The sequence below is a fragment of the Lagopus muta genome, chromosome 6 (assembly GCF_023343835.1).
Source record: "Lagopus muta isolate bLagMut1 chromosome 6, bLagMut1 primary, whole genome shotgun sequence".
NCBI lineage: Eukaryota > Metazoa > Chordata > Aves > Galliformes > Phasianidae > Lagopus > Lagopus muta.
In genome coordinates this window covers 12,734,492-12,759,841 of record NC_064438.1, presented here as the reverse complement: position 1 = coordinate 12,759,841, position 25,350 = coordinate 12,734,492, and the positions used below count along the sequence as shown (strand labels likewise).

At 44.7% G+C, this 25,350-nt stretch overlaps 1 protein-coding gene across 4 annotated transcripts in view; it reads right to left on the bottom strand.

The window, feature by feature from the left end:
• Positions 1-17,520, bottom strand: part of PTPRJ (protein tyrosine phosphatase receptor type J) — a 68,597-nt gene extending 51,077 nt beyond the window's left edge. For 3 of the 4 annotated variants that reach the window (XM_048947765.1, XM_048947767.1, XM_048947769.1), the window contains exon 1: positions 17,318-17,520. In XM_048947765.1, the coding sequence (XP_048803722.1) occupies positions 17,318-17,392 (75 nt within the window). In that variant the 5' untranslated portion in view covers positions 17,393-17,520. The remainder of the gene's footprint in view (positions 1-17,317) is intronic. The other variant, XM_048947768.1, reaches the window with a different exon arrangement.
• Between the last annotated feature and the right edge of the window lie 7,830 nt (positions 17,521-25,350).

Below are 25,350 nucleotides of genomic sequence, written 5' to 3'. Positions count from 1 at the left end.
ACTGTTTCCTGATTACCCTGTGGATCTTCTAGTTACATATTAGCTTTCATGCATATTAACAAAACAATAAAAGCAGCAGCAGCAGAAACTGGGTTGTTTCCCTACCCATACCACGAAGGAAATGAATAAAAGGCTAGATTTAAGACAGCCAAAACTGCTCGTGGGAGATGCATCTTCCCACAGTCAACAGCAGTCCAGCCCAATCCCATTAAGCTGCAGGCTCAATGACTGATCCTTACTAATGTGATGGGCCACAGACATGCCAAACATACAGTCCCTGAGCCTAAGTTTTAACTGAAATTCCCGTTCTGTTAGGTAGCCAGATGCAACACATCAAGGCAGTTACAAAAGCGTAAAAGGAAACTTACATGAGGAAAAACAAAAAGTACTGCTGACCATCCACTCCGAAAACTTCATAGCTGAAATTCCTGCCATGTCTGCTTGAGGAGGGATTACGAAAAAGATAAACAAAACAAAAACCAAACACACACCACACAACGTGGGTTAGCTGTAAAGTCAAGCACCTGACCTACAGAACTATTCTTATCTGTTTGTAATGCAACTCTCTACATCCAAAGCAAGATCTCAAAAGCAGGTTTAGGACAGACCTGGCCAATGCAGTCTCTGACATCCGACAGATTGACTTCAACAGCTCTCAGGGTTTAGATTTTGCCCCAGGCAGTAAGCAAGGCTCTGTGCCAGCTCAGGGGAAAGGCTGGGAGCAGCACCCCAGGCACAGAGCCAGCCGAAGAAGAGCAACACGGCCCTGAGCTGCTGACACCGGGGGTGCAGCACCTTCTGTAGGATGCCCAGCTGGTACTGAGCCAGCATCCACCTGAGGAAGGTGCCAGCATCACTGCCAGCCAACACCATGACAGCAATCAGTCAAAACCACAGCAGGTGCCAGACTTTCTTTCCATAAAAGAGTTAGCTTTCTATTAGCAGTGAAAGATGAAAAAAAATAGGCCTATGCTGCACAACCCCGGCTGTCATGGCCCCCTAAAATGATGCACAGTCTGTGAAACACAAACTAAAATGGACAAAGCAACGGACCCTTCAATCCCCTTAATTCAATTCTCTCCTTTAAGGCAGTGCACTGTTAGTACCCTAGCAATGAGACTAACACTGAAGTTTTTCAGCTTGATGGTAAAATCATGTAGTGTCCATCCATCTCCAATAATAGCAATATTGAGACAATGAACTCTATTGAGGCATCTAATAAGGCAGATAGTCATTTGCATAGTACATTTTCTGTGACTCTCTGTAATACAGCATCTCAAAGACTCAATTCAGACTATTCTCCTTTCCCACAGACGTCAAAAAAAAAAAGGATTCTTTACCAGAAAAAGTAACAATGACCCTTCCCATAATAGGAGAAAGCACAAGATGGGGTTTTCCTGCCTATGATGGGTGCACACTGCTGTCTGTATTTTTATTTGGTTGTGTGGGCTTTTTCCATTTATATAAAAATATACACTCTTCATCTCTGTTGTGGATTGAAAGCTCAGAAATACCTTTCTGATTTTGCTCTAACAGGCTTCCAAGTAGGAAGCACTTTGAGATTTCCACCCACCAGACAATTTCATCTTTAATTCCTGCACTGCAGTCTTCTCCTTTCATCTCTGCACATACCCCTCCTGCATAGCTCACTGAATTATTACTTGCTGGGCATACTGGGACATACCACAGCCCTGGCAATGCACTAGCCTGCACGTGAGCCCTGAGTTTTAGGATAGGCTCTGCAGCACGGGTAAGCTTGCCAAGTCACTTCCCCTCCATCAGACAGCCTTGAAACAATGCACACATACACACACGTGGCTTATGTTGTGCCTCACAGTTCAGCTCCAATAACATCTCCAAGTGCTGCTGTAGAAAAGCTGCAATGACCACGATCAAGATGAAGAGGAGGAAGGAAATAAAGCACCTATATTAGTCCCAGAGGTAACTAAGCTACCTTGAACTACATAGGCTGTGCATACACTCGGTGTCATTGCTCACCGCCCTGACTCCTGACACTTGACTGCAAACCCCAGCCCTCTGCAGCCAGCATGGGCAACCATGACTTGGGCTCTGTGGAAATGAAACTAGTTGGTATTTTTGATCAGTGGGAAGGGGAGGGCGAGCTGCCACAGCACAGCCTCAGTGAGGGATGGCGTTGCACTCTTTGTCCAAGTTTCTGATTTTATCAGATTATGCCACAGTGTTAACATTGTTTATGGCCCTATTTTGTGTCTGTGAATCACCCCCTCCCAGAGACTCTTCCTCCGCCCGTTTATAAATAGCAGCACACACAGAACAGAGCCTGTGAAGCACAGGAGACTTGCCGAAACAAAATAATGCGCACCAAACTGACAATCTTCCTAAAGCCTTCCTCATTTATTTATAGCTCTGGCCAGACAGACAGATTCCCACATTTTATAAACCCTGTAGGTCACCATCTCCATTGCTCACTCACAAACAATTCTGCTAAGAACAAATTCCCTCTGGTTACAAGTGGACTTCCCCGGCACACTGCTGCTTGGCACGGGCCTTCTGGAAAGAAAGATTTTTAAATAAGCAACATTATGTATTTTTGTACGTATTTGGAAGCAAGCTCATAACTAGCCCAAAAGAAAGATGACGTTATAGCAAAGCAGATGCACAACCAGAAGGCACAGAGAGCAGTTTGAAGGCAGACAACACCTTGCTCAGCCAACACACCGCCCACTGAGCTCCAACAGCAGCCACCCCTATGCTTGCAGCCCCAGTGACCGGGCAGGCACACCAGCACTGGCAAAGCTGGGGCTGGAAAAGCCTCTGGTGTTCACACTGCCAGCAGAGATGTGGGTAGACAGGGAGCACATGAACATCTCCTACCCAGGTCCACTGAGCAGAGACAGAAGACCCAGAGAAATAGCACTGCCATTCTCCACGGATAAAATTCCTGCTAAAGTGCTTAACGTGAACGCAATCCAGCACTTCTCCATTTAATTTAACATTTTTTCCCCCCTGCAATTAATCACGCAGTTATTTGTCAGACTAATCTTTCCTTAATCAGCTGTAGAAGTTAAAACCTGTTATAACAAGGTTCCTCTTTAAGCACAAAGGACAAGTAAAACAATTGAAATGTGTATTTTGGGAACAGTTAAATGTATTATTATTACGGTTCTTTTCTGTTATTTCACAGACCCAACAAATAAAAAATACTTCTTTATAATCTGAATTCGGAAAGGAAAATCCCAGTGCCTGAAAAACATCACCTTAGGGTTGGACATGTTTTAAGCCAAGTACATCTCCTTATTTTTCCCTCCCTTTTTCTTTTTTTTTAATTCTCCTACAGCTTATCTCAGCACACAGTTCCTTTTCCTTTAGCCTCTCTCAAACAACAGTCAATACTTACCAAATAACACTAAATACTAACCTGAATGACTTCACACTAAGGGCTCATTTCTTGGCAGTCAAACATGTGTATATATGATCACACAGATATACACACACACCCTTGAACTGATTGTACCAAAAATCACTTTCAAGCAGAACAATAAAAGAAGAGTAGGGTTCTCCTACAATTAGACAGCAGCACAAACTCAGCACACCCCAGCTGTACTGTCACAGCTCCCTGTTCTCCAGTGCTTCGTTCTCCACTCTTATGAAGAGACACATTCCCAGAGGGCTCAGTAATGTTGATCTCCATTATCACTCTAAAATACTGACCGAAGGAATTGCTGAAGTAATATTTAACCCACCATTTGAAGAATGCATTTGTAGTCACGCTTTATGGCTTCTCTGACCAGCACACAGTGGACTCTGAGATCATAAAACAGAACTGCATCACAACAACAATGGGAATTTCACACAAAAAGTCTAGCGGACACAAAGAGGGAAACAAATCAGGGAGGAGAAACAAATTTAATTAGAGCTGGCTGCAAAGTAAGGCATACAGTTCACAGCCATTTTTGCTTTCATTTAGATCACCCTCCTCAGCAAGTTAAATAAACACCAATTTAACCATATATATAAAAAATATAAAGACAAGCTCAAGAGAAAATCTGGACAGAAGCTGAGCTATACACCACACGCACTTACAATCCAAGCTCTGCAACAACACTATTCTGTCACAAGCACGAGCACTCCTTCCACCTCTTCACCATGGCACGTAACCATCCATCACCTCCACATCACTAAAACCCGCTCCACCCACACAACTCAAACCTGATTTGAGGTGTGGGCAGGAGAGGACAGAGAGAGAGAGGTGTAAAGAACAGGACTGACTCTCAGGAACAGCCTTTTTAAAAAGATGCAATAGTGAAGTTTCATCTTGACAAAAATACTAAAATAAAAAAAACTGTTATGTTTCTACCATTTTTAACAAGGTACAGCGTAAAAGATGAAGGCCACTGGGGAAGGATTTGCAATCAACATGACTCACTCGTTGCACTTGTAAAGACACAAGGAAGACATAGGGGAAATGAGTGTTTCGTTTGGAAACCAGCTTACCGCTACATGACCATCTGTACCTGCATGAAGAAAACTCAAAGATCTTACAGAATGGCTCCAGATTCCACTTCCTTTAAGCCTTAATAGGGTTATCAGGCCCAGATAACAGGATTTAAAGAGAAAGGATCTGAATTCTGGGACGTGGCGGGGCACCATTAGGGGTTGGCTTCACCAAGCTTCCACTGAGCTGCAAAGATCTCTTAACTGGACCAGCCTGGTGCTTACCTCAGTTTGAAAGCTGCTTTAAAACAAAAGCAGGGGCCTTGCTTCTTGGCAAAGCCATACTAGGGGAGCTGCACAGAGATATCTTGCATCTTTATCACAGATTGCATCCTGGCAGGCTGATGCTTCCCTAGCAATTCCCTCTGATGAGAGGGCTAGCACTGAGCAAAGGCAGGGAAGTGGGGCTGAAAGAGAGTAGCGTAAGCCCTGTGCCCTGCCACCACCCTTTGGAAGGGTACCGATTAAAGCTAAATAGGCAGCTTGAATTCTTTCTCTAACCTTTGTGCCAGGTTTTGCTGCCACAGAAGCATTCCCTAAATGCAGATTGTGTTCACGTTTAGATGAATGCTTAAAAACAACACAAATTCAGGTATCTTATAACAGACTGCCTACATATGCATTGCCACAACAATAAGCAAGGTTACCCCACTCTTTGCTGGGAGATTTTGACTGCCAGCAGCTACTGATCACTACCAACATGTTATAATAAGCAGCACACGACTTGTGGGGTTCTGCTACATGAGGTTACAAGTTCAGCATTAGCTTCCTAGAAATGCTTCCTACCAGTTTTAAGAAGTATCCAAATTACAGGCAATAGTGTCATATTATCACAGCTGTCAACAGCGCCAAGGGCTGTGGGTGGGGGTTGAATTTTACCTCTCTCTCATTTCAGGAAGGGATGTCTCATCGCAACAGGAACTAATTAAAAAGAAGGGGAGGACTGGACAGTTTATTTCAGAAATGAATACGGTTCAGCTCTCTGTAATGAAACGGCACATACTTGGGCACTGCTTCAACAGCTGATGCACGCTGTTAACTTACGCAGGCTCCTGAAGTCCTGCTCCTCGTGGCCGCTCTGTGTTTACTCATCATCCTCCCCCAGCAACCTACTTCCTCTTCTTCAGAAACTTCTGTCTCTGCTCTTGGTTTCTTCAAGATAGCCATGTCGAAATAGTGCTAATGCCCAAACTCAATTAGCTTCCCATACGCTTCCTTTTGCGTCCTCAGCTGTGCCCACACCTGGTTCTCATTTTGCTCCCTTCAATGCATTGAAACAGGGATACGAACATCTCAAGCCAGAGACTTGCAAACATTACCCAATTCCTACAAACCACAGACTGGTTATTGTGCTGCAGGACACCCGTAAACAAACCGTGGGTTTTCTTCCTCAGCGAAAAGAAGCATTAGCAGTGCCATCAAAGGCAACAACTAGGTTTGTTTGTTATGTACAATGCACACAATTTGCAGCCAGAGCAGTCTGAAGACAGCCACCAACATATTGATTTTCCCAGCATTTCAGTATAACGGGTGTTGGCTTTGCCCCCATTCCTCAACAGGATCTGACAGGCTTGCAGGTGCAGTTTGCTCCCCAGCTCCTCCGCTCCCTTTGCTGTCCCCATTGCTCTGAGGAGCTGTTTCACAGCTCAGATTTGCTCCAAGGCAGACTCAGCATCACAGGCCACTGAGCGCCTGCCAAGGTCCTATACTGTCTCAGTCACGCTCCCATCCCCTTTTCCAGGGCATCGAGTGGTTTACCACAGGCTGCTCTGTGTCTAGAGGTGAATGTCTATCTCACAGCACTAGAAAGCCTTCCCCATCTGCGCCTGCTGCAAGAACGCCTCTCCTATCTACAAAGCCACAAGAATTAACCAATTCACTCAGAGAAGAATGGGACGAGACCCTACAACCCAGCTTTTGTCCGATTTATAACCCATTCATGACCAAAAGGGAATACTGTATTCGTAGGATGCAGGAAGTTGTGCAAGCAAAGATTTTTGTTTTCCTTCAGCTCTCATTTCATGGCAGAAGTGAACCCTGGCAGAGACAGATGCAGTGGGGTACTATGCTCACTTCCTACATGCACCCAGCAGCTGAGAAAGATATATGTAAATATTTTAAAGAAGTTATTGCCAGAGGTCCTAACATCACTGAGATCTTTTAGCACTACCTGTGAACACAACATCAACAACCTCCAAAACACAGTCAGCACAACCAGGGGGAGGAATGTGCAAAGAGAAGATACAAAGAGCAGCAACTGGACGTTATGTCATGGGAAACCTTGCCTCAGTTTACAAAGGCACGGCTCAGAGAACCTGCCCCAAGAGCTTGGGTAGCTTAAACCCACACACATGGAAGACTGTGAAACTCAATTTGGTAAACCGACAGAGCACAGCTGGAAATCAGAGCCATTTCAGATGCTGGTAGATTGCTCAGCTGGCAGATGGAAAGGCACCACATCATCTCTCACTTCCTTGCAGCCTGCAATGACAAGTTGCATTGTTCTGGAAGCATCCTGTCTACCCTCCAGGGCAGGTGAGCAGCTCCTCTGCCCTCAGACAAATGTGGACATCACACCCTCCCACAAGTCCCAGGAGATCTCAGTCATTAACTCACAAACCTCTAGCAGGATTTCAGAAGTCCTACAACATCCCTGGGAAGTGGGAGCAGCAAATGTCTCGTTTCCATAGAGCAAATATTAACAGGCTATTGCTCAAAACTGAAGTTTGGTTCTCTGTTATCTTTCCCACGTTGTTTCATATAAGAAGACACAATGTTCAGCTTACCAGGTTTTACTGCAAATCTCAGATGAACACAGCTGAAATGAAGCCATCTGAAGTCAGCAGTAACAAATACCGCACGTAGAAATGACTCTAAATGAACCTCAGCACATAAGATACTCAGTTTCTTCTCTACATCCCTTTTTTCTTTTCCAAGAGAATCTCAGATTTCATTTCTGCAGCCAGCTTCGCAGAAACAGGAGTGCAGGGCATCACCCCATCATTGGCAGCAACTGGTCTGTGGCAGAATTGAACACTGCAACTTACTATTCTTACCTTTAAAAGGAGCTGAAAAATAAACAAGTAGCGACTGTGTCAGCTGCCCTGAGCAGTCCTAAGTGCAGGCACAGCAATAAGCACAGCACACACCCCTCACAGGTCAAACCATAAATGCAGTGCACAGAATTTCGTATCTAAGCATAACCTTACAGAGCACGGTAAAGGTCCTGGGGAATGAGCTTCTGCCTCATAACAGCACAGTGAGGGGCAGTGGGTTTGCTAGGATGGAGGGGAGGCTGCTTTGTGAATCACTCAGAACTTCCACCAGGGAAGTTGTAGATGCCCCATCCCATTCAAGGCCAGGCTGGATGTGGCTCTGGGCAGCCTGGTCTGGTGGTTGGTGACCCTGCACATAGCAGGGGGGTTGAAACTGGATGATCATTGTGGTCCTTTTCAACCCAGGCTGTTCTATGATTCATTCTATGAAAGAGCAGTACCTTCCTGCAAGACAAAAAAAAAAAACAAACCAACAAAACAGCACAAGTGAAAGGGACACTTAAAATGTATTTTAATTTTGTAGGCTGCTCAAACTTCTAGATATTTAGAAAAGAACTATTCTATATTCACTTTAGCAGTGAATTCCCAACCATAAGGAGACCTAGGATGCATTTTACCAGGAGATTGCAGTGGTGAAGAGAGGAAAAGCTTGCTCTGTAGTCAGCAATTGCCATCTCTGGCCTTCTGTTCACTCATCCTGCAGCGTATTCTTTTCCCAAAGAACCAGGAAATAGTTCAGCATTTAAAAGCATGAAGACTGAGTCAGAAGACAATAGTTAAATACCAGTTAAACCACATACCATAGGTCTGTCTTGTAGTAGTGGGAAATGAGTACCGCTTAAGGCGGTTCCAGATATTGCATCCACCTGCAAATATTTGCTGCTGGCTAGAGCTCAGCGCGTACACTCTCACTAGCAGTGCCAGTACTTTCTGAAATATTGCAAGCAAGAAAGAAAAAGAAAGTTTGCCTAGTACAGAAAACAATAAACTAATTCTGTGCTATAATCATCAACAGCATACATGGCCTGGTTGAGGAGATTTTTTAAAGCAGGCTATACGATTAAAAAGTTAGTTAACGATAACGACTTCTTTTTTTTCCCCCAAGCATTTTTAAGCTTTCATTTCACGAATACAGAACCTTGTTAGTAGCTGCTTTAATGATGATCTTTTACTTGGAGCGCAAAGCGGAGATCAGAACTCGCAGCGCCGCAGAGGCATCAGGCACGTGCTCACAATAAAGGCACAGAAGCAATTATGCCTTCATTACATCGTCTCAAATCCACATAAAAATACCCCGTGTTAAAACATTCATATTTTTACACCAGCTACCTTCCAGCAATAGAAAAGCCAATTACAACTGGAGAAAGAGACGACGAGATACAAACACACTGATGCGACGCCGGAGGACACTGGCCATTAAAATCTTATAAAGGAATAGCTGAACTCTTTAGAACAATATTTCATCTGTAATTGTTCAGCTGGAAAAGATGCCTTTTTGCAAATGGATTCAAAGCAAATTTTCTTTATACATCGGCTGCTTAGCTTTTCTATTTCTAAATATCTCCCCCCAGTTTTAACATCTTCAAATGAAGTCCTTGATAAAAGGCACAGACAAAAGGATTTTTTTTAAACAGAGACAAAGGAAAGTATTGTTGAGATTTATTAAATGCATACAATTACCTGTATTGTCACAGAGATGAAAGGACAAAGAGCCAACAGATCTAATTCCAGATCTTACACTTGTCCTTCTCCACAGTCATGTTTTAAAATGGAACTCGAGTTAACACATTCATAATACCAGTGTGTACGAATGCTTTGCATGAACTTCAAAACAGTTTGTAATATTTTGATGCAGATGTGACAATATGAATGGATCAATTAATTTATGACTGATAACTCAAAAGAACACATTCAATTTAACAGCGCGCTTTCAGTTCGTTGAAAGGAGAATTTCAGAACTGGTTCAAAGTTCATTAGAAAAAAATAACCATCCTGTCTATTAGGCATTTAAATAAAAACACCTTCCTTGTTTTTCATCTCAGAAATATTTCCAGAAATTGGATGCTGAGAGGTGGATGGTTGGACTCGATGATCTTAGAGGTCTTTCCCAACCTTAGCGATGCTATGATTCTATGATTCAAACCACAGAGTCCGAAAGAGGAAAGTATTTTGATTCTGCAGATAGTCATGTTGTCTATCTCATGCGACAGATCTCGGTCTCCTTTCTCCAGTGGTCAGATATATCCGTTGCAATCTGAGTCTAACTCATGTGCCTGCTGCATGGCAGCTAGAAAGGCTAGATCCTGACCTCAGCACTGTGCTGCTTATTTCCTCTGGTGCCCAGCTGTGCAGAGCTACACTGCAGAGGTGAATTCCCCTCAGAAAGAATTATGCAAACTGAAATAAAGACGATGAACTTCCCCAAAGAAAGGCCTTTTTTTTTGTTTGGTTGGTTTTTGTTTTGTTGAAGATTAGGGACCGTGGGAGGAGAACTGCATTAAACTACACATCTATAGAAAGGGAAACTCAGTTAATCAGGTACAGTCTGCTTTGCAAAAAGACACTGCACTGGTATCACGACCCGAAGCAATGATGTTATTTTGTATGGAGCTCTAAGCCTGCTACTGGAAGTGTCTGATCCTGCAAGGAGGCTGAAAGAAAACCAGGATTTAGAAAACGTAATTCACATATCAGAGAAGCCATATGCTGCCAATAATCCTCTACGTCTACATTCTGTTATAGATGGATGATTATACAGGCGGCATCAAGAAAACATGAGGATGCCTATGCTTGTTCTCACTGGAGAAAAATAATAAAAGCTAAATTTCATGTCGTAAAAGGATCCTGCCGATTTAACAACATTTTATTTCCTCTTTGATTATCTGTAAGTACATAAAGCTCCCACGGTATGAGTGAGAACAACTGAGCACAATCACAGGAGAAGGAAAACCCAGGTTGCCGTTAAACTTCCTTACTGACACAACACAATTTCGCATACGTAGATGTAATGCCTACCACAGGCACCCGTGTTTTTCCCCTCATGCTGGTTTTCTTCACAGCGTCACAGTTTAACGTTCAAAAGTGTGCTGAAACCTTGGCACACCCAACGCTGTGCAGGGCTGAGTCACACAGCTACACTCTGCTATGGCAAAACCAACATGCACATCTTCCGCCTGCACCACAGAGGGTAGAGAAAGCTCAGTGCTTTCTCAGCCAAAGCTATGTTTTGATGTCAAGAGGGCTGCCAGCACACAAAATGCTGTTTACATAGACTGGTGCACCCCAACAGCCAGCTATACCTTTCTTTGGCCCCAGCCCCCTGTCCCGTCAACTTGGTAGCAACCTCCTGTCTCAGAGGGAGAGCAGAGCATTCCCAAACCGATCCTGGGCACCCACTTGCCCTTTGCTGGGCTCTGGTGAGGCACTGGAACAGGTTGCCCAAGGAGGCTGTGGATGCCCCATCCCTGGAGGCATTGAAGGCCAGGCTGGATGTGGCTCTGGGCAGCCTGGTCTGGTGGTTGGTGACCTGCACATAGCAGGAGGTTGAAATTAGATGATCACTGTGGTCCTTTTTAACCCAGGCCATTCTATGATTCTACGATTCCAGGGACAGAGACTTTAGAAATCATAATTTGAAAGCAAAGACTCAAAATCAGGTATGCAGGTATAGACGTGCCCAGTAGTGACCTGCTCATGTGTGTACCTAAGAAAATAAACATGGAAATGTATTAAAATGCTCTAAGCTAACAGAATCAAAGCACATGAGGAAATAATGAGAGCTCAGCTTAACCTGCACAGTAATGGGGAATGAAAAAACAAAAGTCACCTACATTCCTGTGAGAAGCACTCTCCAGAGCCACCTCCCTCTGCAGAGACAAACCATCAGCAAACAAGCAAGAGCTGTGTTGGCATAACCTTGACCAGGGCTCTTCATAGACGTATGGATCGTCCCGTCTTACCACCCACCCATAATAACATGTCCTAAAACAACAAAAGATTCATCTCGATATGCAGCATAAAATAATCCCACTGAAGCAATATGAGCAGAGGCACTAGAAGACACACTTGAAGCCCTCAGAACATGTTCCAAGCTACGTTCCCCAGTAACAGGAATGGGCTGACTTTTCACAAAAGCTGCCTTTCACAAATAACCCCTTTGTAGGCAGCACTCCTGACGAGGCTCGGCTCAACTTGCAACTCTTTGCAGGCTGGCAGGTAACAAAATCAACCTCTGAGAATACCGCCAAAAGGAAGTAAATAATTAATCTGAGAAGGCACCTCGTCACAGAATCATCTGTGTTTTAGATACAAATTATAAAATCCGAACAAGAAAAAGCTCTCAGACAGCTCTATCTCATCCCTCACCTGAGCAGAGGCAGCAGAGCTGCAGCACCTTCAGGCTCAGGTGAGAGCAACACACAGAGGCAGGACCAGATGCCCCCCTCTCTCAAACAAGAGAGCTAAGAGACTGCATCTGTTTACCAGGCTACAATAAACAGGCCACAATTTACAATAAAGCTTCAGACCAAAGGTCAGGTCTTTCCTTCATGATTTTATAGGCCCAGAAGCAAAAGTTTCTTACCTTTAGCGGGGGTGGAATTTCACATACATTATTCCTTATGCTCTGTCTCTGGCCCATATGGCACACAGTAAGAAGAAAACAGTACTACGGTATGCAGACGGCACTGTCCTGCACACCACAAAACCAAACCAATCAACCAAAAGACCACAAAGTCTTTCCAATAAAGAAAACAGAAAACCCCAACATTTTTTTAAGAGATGCAACCAAAACATTGCGTACGTTGAGAACTCATCAGTGACATTCTGGGCATTTCTTTTACTCATTTAGTTGGGCTAAAACCGTATGAGTCAGTTAGAAAAGGCAGAAGCATACCAAACAAAAGCACACAAAAGGGAGGTAGAAGAAGACAAAGAAAGGGAAGAGGGAAACTTCTTGATGTGCCCCAGCACAGGGCTCACTCCAGATGCAGGCTTTAGTCTTCTTGCCCACAAATGGAGCACAGTTAAGCAAAGACCAGTTACAGCCCCCACAGGTCTGGTACCCCAGCAGGTGCCAGCTGGGGTTCCTACTTCTATATCTAGCTGTAGTTACAATTTCCACTACTCTGAGATGCAGATGAAAGCACAGTTTCTTTTTCTTTCTGTTACATATCTAATTTCTGCAGGTGGAGACAGAGGCTTTCTCATATGGCCCAGAGTATCTCAGTGGGAAAAGAGTGACAGTTGCACTACAGGTTTCTAATCACTACAGGTTCTTCTAATTGGCTGGTGGCAGTAGGAAAACAACCATAAAAACATTCAGTGAGGTTCCAAATACCAACAGCATCAGACTGCGACTGCTGCAGTTTTGTGTTGCCTGCCTTTTCAGCCACCAGCAGCTCAGAAGATAACTAAATAAGCCATGACTTCATTGATCCAACTCAGTTTCAACCACATGTATGTGTCTGTCCTTTGCTGGATTACAGAAAGACCTTTCCCACTTGATCTTGGATTTTCTCCTGCAATTTTGGATTAACAGGAGCCTGGTTAGCTGCAGATACGTTTGGAAACAGCTGGGAAGCACTCAGAGAAAAGCCTTGGTGCAGTTTTCCAGAGCAGTGCATCTGTTTTGTCCTTCTCTTCCTGCACATGCCTGATCACCTCCTTCCCCACATGTAGCTTTCTAACGTTCTGCATTAGCACACGCTCACCTACACTAACTTGCTGTATCCCATCACAATTGAAGTCCTCCTCTGCAGTCATCTCCTGCTGAAATCTAATTTCCTACTGATGGCTCTATTTAAGGCAAGGATCTCTTTCTCTAGCAGTAGGCTCTTTCTGCTGAAGAAAAATCAGCTAGCTCCTCTTATCCTCGCAGTGACCTTCAATGATGTTCAGGGTACTATTTAGATTCAAATTTTGGAGTCTGACAAAAAGCAGTCACATCAGGCTAGCAACCAGCTGTGCAGCAACTGGCTGTTTCAATGGCTTTGCTCACAGAAAGAATTTTCTTTTAAATAAGCAAGGAAGCAAGGAAAAAAAAAAAAGATTTGAGATGGGTTTCATGCCCAAAAACATCAAAATTCCTAGTTCCCAATTTCGTCGAAATGCTCATCCTATCATACACTGTAATTTTAGTAGGAAGATGGAGGTGCACAAATTAAAATGGTATGGATTAGTAAAATCCAGCCTTACACAGTAAGCAACCAAAAAATTTGAAACAGTAGCAATTTCTCTCTCTCATATTTAGTAGCTCCAACCAAAAAAATTTACATGCCATGAAAAACCTCAACAAAGACTGGCATGTAGCTCACATAATTGAGGAAGTACTAATAATAGCGTGGCTGTTTGCACAGACAACATTTCCACTGTGGGCCTGAATTCAGATCTCAAATATGCAGAAGATGATATTTTGCTGTGTGTGGCTGGCTGGAGACTAAAACCCAAGTACTGGAATCCAATTGAGTGTGCTGCAAGATGCAGGCACTGCGTATATCCAAGCCACGTGGAAAACAGCACCTTTATTATGTACTGCAGAAGGTGATCACACTGTCTATTCTTGTTCTGAATGTACAGAAGATCTTGAAACAAAGCTATGCTGTGGCACAGTACAAGAATGGAAGTGCATTTCAGCATCAACCATCAGTCAGCACAGAAAACAACTTGTCCTGACAGATAAGTACATTTTCAAGCTCCTCTGACACAAGTGAGCACAGTTCACAGCCACAGCTTCTCATTCTGCTCTACACAGCCTGGCTCCAGACGTGCTCAGGTCTCCAGACCAGGGATGCCCAGAGCTGTGTGCTAATGGTGGTAGTTAAAGGTTTTACTTCGGGAGTCTGTCCACAGCAGCAGGTAGGCAGCCTTACACTTCTCAAGCTTTACTCTTTTACTCTAAATGAGCCATAGGTATCATAGAATCATAGAATGCCCTGGGTTGAAAAGCACCACAATGATCTTCTGTTTCAACCCCCTGCTATGTGCAGGTCACCAACCACCAGACCAGGCTGCTCGGAGCCACATCCAGCCTGGCCTTGAATGCCTCCAGGGATGGGGCATAGATTTTTATCTATGACTATAAACTATAAAGTATAAACTATAAACTATAAACTATAAAACTATAAAACTATGACAAAACATTTGCTAAATATTTTCATAAAGAGCACTTATTTTTAACATGTTTTTCTTTCATGCGATGAGGATTACCTAGAACAATTGTACAAAACTAAAAGGTAGATTTCCATCTAGGAGAAGAATCAACAAGGATGATTAACAACAATCAATATACAGCAGAAAGAAATGCTGATGTGCAACACATGCATAGCAAGTGCACATTTTAACACAATGGTGCTTCATTTAAATCCCTCAGCTGAAAATTTAGATCAGCAATTAAATCATAGTCCTATGCAATGGTCTCATGCAGCATCACTGAGAGTATCTGCAGGGAATACGCTGTAAGAACAGGCCGATGAGGCCTGCATAAAAGGTATTTATAATCCCAAACAAACAAAAAACAAAAATGCTGGAGCTTAAAAGTCTGCTACTTTTGAGCAATGAATGTTATGTTGCCATATCACTAACAGGACCATTTTCAAATCACTAGCTCCCACGAAAGCAAAAGCAAGATACCTTTCTTTTGCTTTTAGTTTTAAGAAATTCCAACCTTGGCCATTACTTTGTAACTTTTTAAGAAAGAAAAAAAATAGGGAAGATGCTTATCCTGGAGTATAAGACACCACAGAAAGATCATATGCCTGTCACACCACCAAGGAACTGCTATGACACAGCCATTCCACAGCGCGGGATGTTTCCTGGCCCTCGCGTGCGTTGGGCCGACAATGCTGTCTGTGTTAGGAGTGCTGTCCCCTTATCAACCCACCACTGTCATCTGAGGAAACGTGGAGGCCAGATCCAGCTGAGCCATCCGACTCGCTGCCTTTCCTCTCGTGGGCTGGCAGGGAGGCTGTAGACAAGGAGGAAGTTCTCAGTGGCAACGCGTGAAGCCTGCTCATGGCACGTGCCTGACGGTCCCACCAGCTGCTGCCTTCCTCAGCCATCAGCTGGGTAACTCCCCAGGTAGCCCCAGGCCACATCCCCACACCTGCACAAACAGCACACCATGAATGACATCAGCCAGCTCAGACATCTGTCTCAAGCTGTGCCAAGAACCCAACCACATGGAGAAAGACTATGCGCTATTAGATGCCATCCTGACTTTTAGAGGACAAAGCCGCATGAGCGGCACTTGGATGGAACAGGCAGCAAAACCAACCATGCATCGAGCAATCATGCTCTCCAAAGTTTTGTTCTGCACCCTTATTGTCAGCATTAATGGATTATATAAGTCTAACATGCATTTTTTCCACACAAGCCACCCCTCTCCCAGCTACAAATGCCAGATTGAAATTAAGGTATTTCAAACAGGTGAGTGATTTCTCACAACCATGCCATCAGCAAGGACTTAGTTCCAAGCCTTAAGGGACTTTCCCCCCCATCTCCCACAGGAGACCAAGCAGTTGCTCCTGAGGATGAAAACTTCCTAAGGTGCTGACCAGCATCAAGAGGGCAGGTCTGGCAAGAGGACTCCTGGCACGAGCCTTCATGTTCACAGGTACATGCCTAACATCATAACCAAGGATGTCAAAACCTGTCGACTTCAGCACTGTCAGACCACAGCAGGATTTCCAGGCTTAGTGCAACAGCAAAGCAGAGATAGAACTACAGTGTTCCATCATCTACTACAGAGCAAGATGCTCAAGCTGAATGAAACACAAGGAGGAAGCAGTGATCTAGGATACACACTGTCTGTAATCCTGAACTGGTACCAATGTGAGACTGGGGAAAAAATACCTAAAATAGAGCAGTGGTATCATCTTGTTCTGTGACTGTCAGGGTGGGACTGAAATATAAGCCGGGGGGAACTGTCACCACACATTACCAAGCACTCTGGTCGGTACCCAACGTGCTCACGCTTCTGTAGAAGAAGCTGTTGCGGCAAAGCAGCCCAGCCAACATTTCTGGAAGCAGAAGTTCAGTGATCCCTAAAACATCAGAGTTTGCAGCGGTCACAGTGCCAACGTTAGAAAGTCATCAGCTGGGAAGAGTGCGGGGCAAAGGTCTGTGCCAAGCCGCGATGGGCCTGGCAAGGGACCACGACTCACATCACCAAAAGGTGCTGTTGGAAGAGAGGTCCGTGCGCGCTCCGGCACCGAGGGAGGAGGCCTGAAGCACAGCACCGTGCTGAGGGAGGCCTCGGACCGACCCGCAGCCCGACGCCGCCAGGTCCCTCCTTCCGTCTCCCGGCACCATTTGTCTGCGGAATACCCCCAAATCACCGCTGAAAGACGCGCACCGCCGGCATGGGAGAAGAGCGAACGACATCGCTGATTAAGCAGCGGGCTCGCGACCGGAGCGGGCTGCGATACCGAGCGAGAGGACGGCAGCCGTCTCCCCGCCGTCCGTAACGCAGCCGCCGGAGAGGTGAGGCGAACGCCCGCAGCGCGCTCCGCCGACTCCCGCCTCCTCCGCATCCCCGCCGGTGCCGGCGGGCGGCCGCCGCTCAGCGCGATGCCGGGCGGGGCTCGGACCCCGCCGAGAGGCCGCCGCCGGCTCCAGGTGAGCGCCGGCCCGCCCCGCGGCGCCCCCCGGCCTCTCCGCGGGCGGCCCCGGCGGGACAAAGCCCGAGCCGCCCGCACACCTGCCCGCCGGCCGCGGGCCTCTCCGCGGGGGCAGGTGCGGCGCTCGGGCTGCGCCCCGCCCGGACGGCCCCCGAGCCGCGGTCTCACCTCGGCGGGCAGCAGCAGCAGCAGCAGCGGCGGCAGCAGCAGAGGGAAAGGCGGGAGCAGCGGCAGCCGCCTCATGGTAGCGGAGATCGCTCCCCGCCGCGCGCACGGCCGCTCAGCCCGACGCCGCCTCCCCCGGAGACATGGCCGGACCGCGCGCCCCGCACCGCCCGGCGAACCACCCTTGCGCCGCCCTCCCAGGCGGTGGCGGTGGCGGCGCGCCCTCCCCCTAGCGCTGCGCGGCCGAGGGCGGGGCCGGGAGCCGCCGCCGCCCGGGGGAAGCCCTGCGCGGGGCGGGCTGTGGGGGCGAGCGGGGCGGCCGGCGGCGGGAAGGGCCGCCTCCCCGCGGCCTAAATGCCCCTCCTCCCGGCATCCCATACCACTGCGGGACGGACGGACCCCTGCGAAAGCTGTCTGCATCCTGTCCGCGTGCTGAGCCCCGTCACTCGGTTATCACCTCCCTTACTGCCCGGGTTTCTTGTGCTGTTCATTCATTTCAGATGAGAGAAGGCGGGAGGCGAGGACAGTTCACGTCGCGTACCTTTGATTATGGGAACGCTGTCTGTATTTCCTCGCAAGTTTGGAATTGATGCCGGGGCAGGACATACCTGCATACCGATAAGACTAGGGGGAAATAGCCAATTATTTGTAAAATCGTCGGGGCACGCTCAAGTAAGGAAATAAGCACTATATGCAATCCATTCATAAAGCATCTTATCTATCCCATCCATTCAGCACAAGGCACCTGGGAATTACTGTTTGGCTGACGACTCTTCTGATGAACCACACAGCTGCCAGAAGTCTCACTGGCTGCGGTGAAGTTGTTATGCTGAGGTTACCTCACCAGATCAAACCCTACAATTTGGAAATTACACCTTTAACTCAAAACCCCTGGTGTGCCTGCAAAGAGCCCCGGTGGCTCTAAATTGCTGAACTGTAGCTTCTGCCTGGGCAGAGTTTCACTTGCATCTAAAATACAACCAACCAGCCACCGTGACAGCTTCAGATCCCGGTTACGCTGCGCAACCTCACTTGAGCAATTGTACTTGGTCATCCTCAGTTTTGAGAGTGAGAACACTGTGGCATTTTTAATTGCATGCCTTTCCAGTATAACAACCTACCAACTGAGCAGGCTACCCCCAAAATTCAGTGGGAATCTTTCTGCTGATTTAATCAGCAGTGACATCTCGCCCTGAGGAGGGACATTAAAAACGAAATGCATTGAGACAGCAAGAATTGGGATTCTGACCTGTTCAGATTTATAAGAATCCTGAAGTTGGTGTTATCGTCTCCAAACTCTGAGTGTCCTCTTTTCATGCAGAGTTTATGATGATCACTTTCTCATGCAATACTTGTGGCTGAGTTCTCACAGCTACTCCTATGTCCAGTACCCAGCAGAGAAGGCCTACGAAGTTCTGGGAGAAAGTCTCATTGCTGAAGCACACAGAGTCATAAGGAACAAAGAAATTTATGTGTAGCAAAGTGGAGTAGTTCTATGATTGAATAGAACTTAAATGTATGTATTTAATTGTAACTGTGGCATTGCTTTTGCCATAGTTCCTTATTCGGTGAAGTTCAGCTGGAATAGAAAGAGTGGGGAAGTTTGTTACTATTTTAGGGTACAATGCTTACTGTTAGTAGACCTCAAAGGACTAACTCCTTTCCAGAAGAATTTCTTGCCTGCAAAACATATGCAGACAGCAATATGATGCTGCCTGCACCCAAAAAGTGAGCAATCAGGATTCACTGGTAGCTGAATAAGCTCAGATACACTGAAGATGGCCACAGTATGAAATGCCAAGAAACATAAGGCACTAAAAAGTGTAATTTTTTGTAACAAAAAACAAAAACAAAACCAAGACAAAACAAAAGAAAACAAAAACAAAAAAACAAAAACAAAACAAAACAAAAAAACAGAAGCACAATTTTCATCTGATTCATTGAAAAAAATGGTAGTAAACTTTTGTGTGTGTACCAACTGAAGAAATATTCATCTGCTTGGGACTGTTTAAAATAACTGGATAAATATTCCCAGCTATTCTAATTACATTTTGAGAGCTCTGCAGAGAAAAAAGGTCACATGTGTCTGAGAGCTTCCTTGGATCAGGGCCTCTGGTCTTCACAGCATGTGCTGGTTGAATGCTAGCCATGCAGACCACAGGAAAGAGCTGGACAGCAATGAGTTGCAGATTCATGCCAGAATTTGGGAGTTCACATGCTGAAAAAAAAAAAAAGAGAAATTAAAAGCCCAGAATTCTTTAAGAGCCTTCCTGTTGTTCATTGTTCAGCAGCAATATCCATCACAGACAATAACTTCCCAGGAATTAGAGGTTCAATTTTGCATTTCAGGCCATAGGCCCTTTACAGATTAATACTAACCTGCTGGAAATTCCCTGGATTACAACTGTGGTTGCCTAATTTTTTCTATAGATAAATTTTGTTTATTCTGCAGGCTTATATTAAAGCTTTGTGTGTCAGGATTATAAAAACTGGGTTGGTGTTGCTCCTAGGCTAGAGCTTCTAGTGCACTTTCATCCAAAAGTTAATTTGTGCGTCTGAATCATAAATGTCTTCAAAAGGCAGCATCAGAGAGAAGCGTTTTCACATCCTTGTAATCAAGTTTTTGAACAAGAGACTGAAGTTTAAAATGGCCTTGGGCTCTTGCACACAAATCCAGGAGGAATGTGCAGGCGTATTACTTATGGGTGCTGTAGTTTATACAGTAAAGTGTATTACTTATGCTCCAGGCAGAGAGAAAGGGAAGACTGCAAAATATACAGTAATCCAAAGCTGTCCAATTCAGAGCAGTCACCCTGGCTGATAAATATCTGTCTTTCACTGAAACTGGCAATTAAATAGTTTCTAAAAAAAAATAATAAATCAGTGCAGCTATATTTAACTTCATCCCACAGCCAGCCTCCATCACAATAGCATATTCTCATTAGTTATTCACAGTTTCATTCATCAGCTTGATGCAGTGTCAGCCAAAAGAGGGATCAGATTGTTGAGCACCATCAGGAAGGGTGTTGAGAACAATGCAGAGAGCATCTTTTTGCCAATATGTAAAACCCAGGTGCACCCACATCCTGTGTGCTCTTCTGGTGTCAGCATCACAAGAAGGACAGAATGGACATAGGGAAGGCCCTGAGAAGGGCAGTTAAAATGACTGATGATGGTGCAGCTGTCTTACATGGGGAGACTTAAAAAGATAAGGCTTCTCAACAGAGTGGAGAAAGATACTGGGATGGATGGAAAACTTATCCACCTAGAACTAGGGATCATTCACCACCATAGTGTGAGACTGGCCTAGAACAAATAAAATAAAGTGCTTTTTTACATAGCAGGTAGTGAACTTGTGGAATTTGTAGTCATAATAGGTTTTAAAGGCAAATGATACAAGCAGTTCCAAAAAGAAAGTAGGCAAACTCATGAGCAATGCGTCCATAAACAGGGAAAAGGCAGAGATGTGTCTGTAACTTCCCTGATGCATGACAGGGGATGCTAGGAATGGACCTGAGACAGTGGTCAGGTTTGTTTGCTCTTCCTAAACAGAACCTCCTAGTGCTTCTGGAGGCAGGATGGATTCATCAGTGGCCTGACCTAGCAGAACATTTCTTAGCTGCTTGCAGCAGTAATGTCCAAAACAGAGCCTTGCTGTAGAAAAGTGTTGTATAAACACACAGCACAAAACAGATGTTAGCATTAGTTGCCATTTAAGTAGGTAAGATGGGAAAAAGGTTGAGGAAAGTGTATATTACTATTGCCATTAGCAGAGAGGAAACATTCAGTGATATGATTTCAGACTGTGATCCAAGAAACGCTGTGCTCTTCGTTGCCATTGCAAGTCCACAGATTCAGACAAGGTGGGACCTATGCTACGCACACAGAATGACAAATGGTCTTCTGACTCATCTGTCATTGCTCAGGGCCCTGAAGCTACATAAGTCCAAAGTACTCCTCCTGGTTAACATTGCTCTGACTCTTCATTTACTACACTTCTACAGATCCATAAAGGGTCCTTCAGGCTTCCACGTATCAATGAAGTCAGAGATGCATCTCTTGGGAACAACTCACAAAGCAGCCCTCCAGTCCCTTTCATATGGCAACCGAGGAATAAGGGGAGGATAGGCTCAGATATACAACATACAGTGGTGTCCTGGAAACAAATCCAGCTATACTGTTATTAAAATAACCTTGGAATTAAAGGGATAGAGTAAATGTCTTGATAGTAGAAGAGATACACATATATACGCACAAAAATACACACAAAAGAAGCAACAAAACAGAACAAATCGATACATATTTTGGTTCAGATTTCTTAGTTCAAATGGAAGATCACAGCACACAACTCAGTCTCTGCTTTTGTTCATCAGGATATGGTAAATTCTGGACATAAAATTAGCAATCATCCTTGAGAGCAGAGCGATGCATGGAAACAATAAAGCTGCACTGACATGGACAAGTTAGAGGTGTGAAAGTTTTCATGAGTGCTGTGGACTTTCCCATCTAACCGCAGGCAGAAAATGAAGGATTTACAACAAATGCTACACTCAGCAGCAGCTCTGATGAAAGAGGAGAGCACTTTATATTCAGCACTACAGCTGGGATGGTTCTACCATTGGAATTGATGCTGAAATGTCTCAGCATAGATGTGGATATAACCTGGTTTCTGCTCACATAAGTTCTCCACAGTCTGTAGCTGCCAGAGGTACTGGCTGGACTCTACTGTGTAGTATTTTAACTCCTAAGCAGTACGTTTTCTTGCTTTCTCTTTATTCTCAAGAAATGGAAGGCATACCGAGCTACTGACATGACCATCTTGAATCTGGATGGGGAAATGTGACCAGAGAGGACATTCAAAAACAATGTCACTTTCTGAAAGGTGGAGGTAAAATTCTGTGTCCTGGGTAGGCCAGGTTTGCAATGATTTTATTTTGACAGAGGAAGAGGAGGAAGACAGGAGACAGGTCTTTTTTTTTGTTTGGTTGGTTTTTTATGTTTTGTTGCCACAGTGGAGGTCAGCACAGAGAACAAAATGAAAAAAGCTTTTTTTAATGAAAAAAAACCCTGACTTTCAATAAGGCTTCAAAGTGCAGTAACTGAAAGTGACTTTCAGAGGTGGAAAACACCTTCAGTCAATCTATTATGCTCATTCAGCGGCCAGTTTCCTGCGTGGGAGGGAAGGTGGGTGGAGAGGATATCTTTTACATAATAAGTGAGAGGAAAATATGCATTAAAAACCCACAGACAAAGACACTCCAAAGCATCTGTGGCATCTGAACTACTTCCATCACAATAGAAGATTTTTTGTAAGTGACTCAAGTTCAAAAAGACATCAGACTTAAAAGCAGATTGTCTTCTATACAGCAACAAAATGGACTTGGTTTCAATAGGTGTAGAGAAGAGGTTCTGATTGTATAGCTTGTCTCGTGAATGCAGTCCCATGTAGGCTTCACACAGGAATGATGTCATGGTTTGCAAAGGGCTATTGGCACCATAAACATACATCAGAGTGTTTGCTACTCAGACAGCATGACAGAATCTCTGTAGGGAGAACCAAAGGGCACGGCTGTATTTCAGCAGCTCCATAAATGAAGGACATATATGGGGTGGCATATAGAGCAAACAGAGGCAGTGGCTGACAGGAGTGTGGGAAATACCGGGAGTAGTTGGGAGTTTGGGCAGCCAATGGAGTAACTTCCCTTTCTCTTCCACTTTACCTTTTTTCCCCCTCATCATCTTCCTACTTACTAGTAAAATGCATAGATATTTTTAAGAAGATGAAACTGTAGTGGAATCACTTTCAATAACTCAAAGGTTCACAAGTCTCCCAGTAATGTCCCCCAGTCCTTCCCCAGGAAACTGTCCCCCAGTAACAACACCTTACAAATGGAATAATATCAAACTGATTTCTAAAGCTGTGCCACAAACCTGTACAGTACCTGAGCCTGCTGTACTGAATGAGTGAAATCAATTGTCAAAGAATCATAGAACTCTTAGGATTGGAAGAGGCCTTTAAAGATCTTCCATTCCACACCTTTGCAATGAACAGGGAAGTGCACAGCTAAATCAGGTTGGCCAGGGCTTGACCCAGCCTTGAAAGCCTCCAGGAACATGACATCAACCACATCTCTAGGCAACCTGTTCCAGTGCCTCACCACCCTCACTGTAAAAGACTTTTTCCTTATACCCAATCTAAATCTACCCTCTTTAAGCTTGAAGCCATGTCCCCTTGGTTCTATCATCACACTGTACACTGTAAGCCATCAGGTGTGGATACGACTGGGGACTTGTCACAGGACAGGAGGGCAGGCAGTGGCTGATTATGCTGTCCAGAAGTCCCATCTGCCATGATCCCCTACAGCAATCCTGCCATCTCTAAGAACTGGAGCTTTCAGGAACTTGTTAGCAAAACCTTTGGTCTGTTAAACCCCCTGCCAAATTAACTAATAACTTCAACAGAACAAAGATTTCAGAATCTGAAAGCTGTCATTTCTAGTCACAGATGACCACTCAAAATCCCACAGTGATAGATATCAATACATTAAAGAAGGAACAAGTTAACACGTTTAAAAGGTTAAAGGTCAAATCTATTGAAATCTGTGACAAAACTAACGAGCTTCCTTTTCCCTTCCTTTCAACATTGCAAACTCGGAGGCAAGGGGCAGCACCATTTGAATGCAAGGATTGTATGGTGTCTTTTGCTCATCTTCCCAAGAAATAAGAATAGTGAGAGATGATCTGCAAAACTGCAGATGTTTTCCAAGGATGATGCTTCTTAACTATTTTTTTACATCCTATGTAATTAGTTTTGTTAGTCATCCAACTCTTGTTCTATTGCAGAGGTTGCCCCTCAAAGTGACAGAGGCACACTGTCGTGTACTCATTTCACAAATGGCCCTGAAGCATGGACTTTTTCCATAGCACTCTACATTTTATAATACTGTAATAATGCAACAGAAGCAGTTATTTGAGAAATACTATTACTGACTGGAGCACAACTGCCCTGTTTTACATATAGCCAGTATTGTTTTGCACAAATACCAGCTTTAAGCTGAACTCTTCCTGCTTTTTACATGAGTATACAAAAAGCATCAGGAATCAGAAAGGCAAAAAGCAAGGAAGTTGTGAGTGAGTCCCTACAGTGTTGGGATTCAACACAGGGAGACCGAGACCATCCTAAGCCTCTTTCTGGTGGTAATGAGGTGCTGTTTACTGTGCTCAAACCACTGTAGTTGAGTTGGGGTGGTTTCAAGCATCCTGGCAATAAAGCCCAGCAACTGAGCTTGAAAAGCAATGGCAAGAAGGCTAGGAGGACATCTGCCTGGGAAGAAAACAAAAGTTGACAGAAAATTATCAGTTCACATAGCAGCTAATATGGCTAAATTCCCAGGTTCTGAATATGCATTCCTGCACTTGCAATTCTAATGCCTGGTGGTGTGTTCTGATCTTGGTCTATTTACTTGCCTTGTCTGACTGGAAATGAAGTTATGGCAATAACCTGCTATTTACTGTGGCACCACAGCCCTAATTATCCCACAAGACATGCTGAGGCTTAGCTGGCCAAATTCTTATACCAGCATTTCAATTCTCATTGAGACCTGAATGCCATGTTTGCTTACATCCATTTCTAAAATCCTAGTTTCTGTTTTTAGACAAGTTTTTTTTCTAACCATTTATTTTCTTAAGAACAAGAGAACAGACTAACCTGCTTGCTACTACTTGACCCATCAGTGTAATACTTCTGATCCTGTAAAGAAGCTCATTAAACTCTAACTGAAATAATGAGGACAAAACAAACAGTGAAGTACTGAAACTGTTATTCGCTCTTGTTCTGATAAAATGCACTCACATGAGAACAAACATGACAGACCAGCAGATTGCTTTTTGGATTAACATTTTCAGCTTGTGATGCTTCCACCTGCGATTCCTTATTTAAAAAATACACCGTTCTGCTTCCATTCTACAAGAAAACAAGTGCCCAGAAGCCTAGGAAGCCACATCAGCAACTACAAATAAACCCTTTGTGAAGCCCA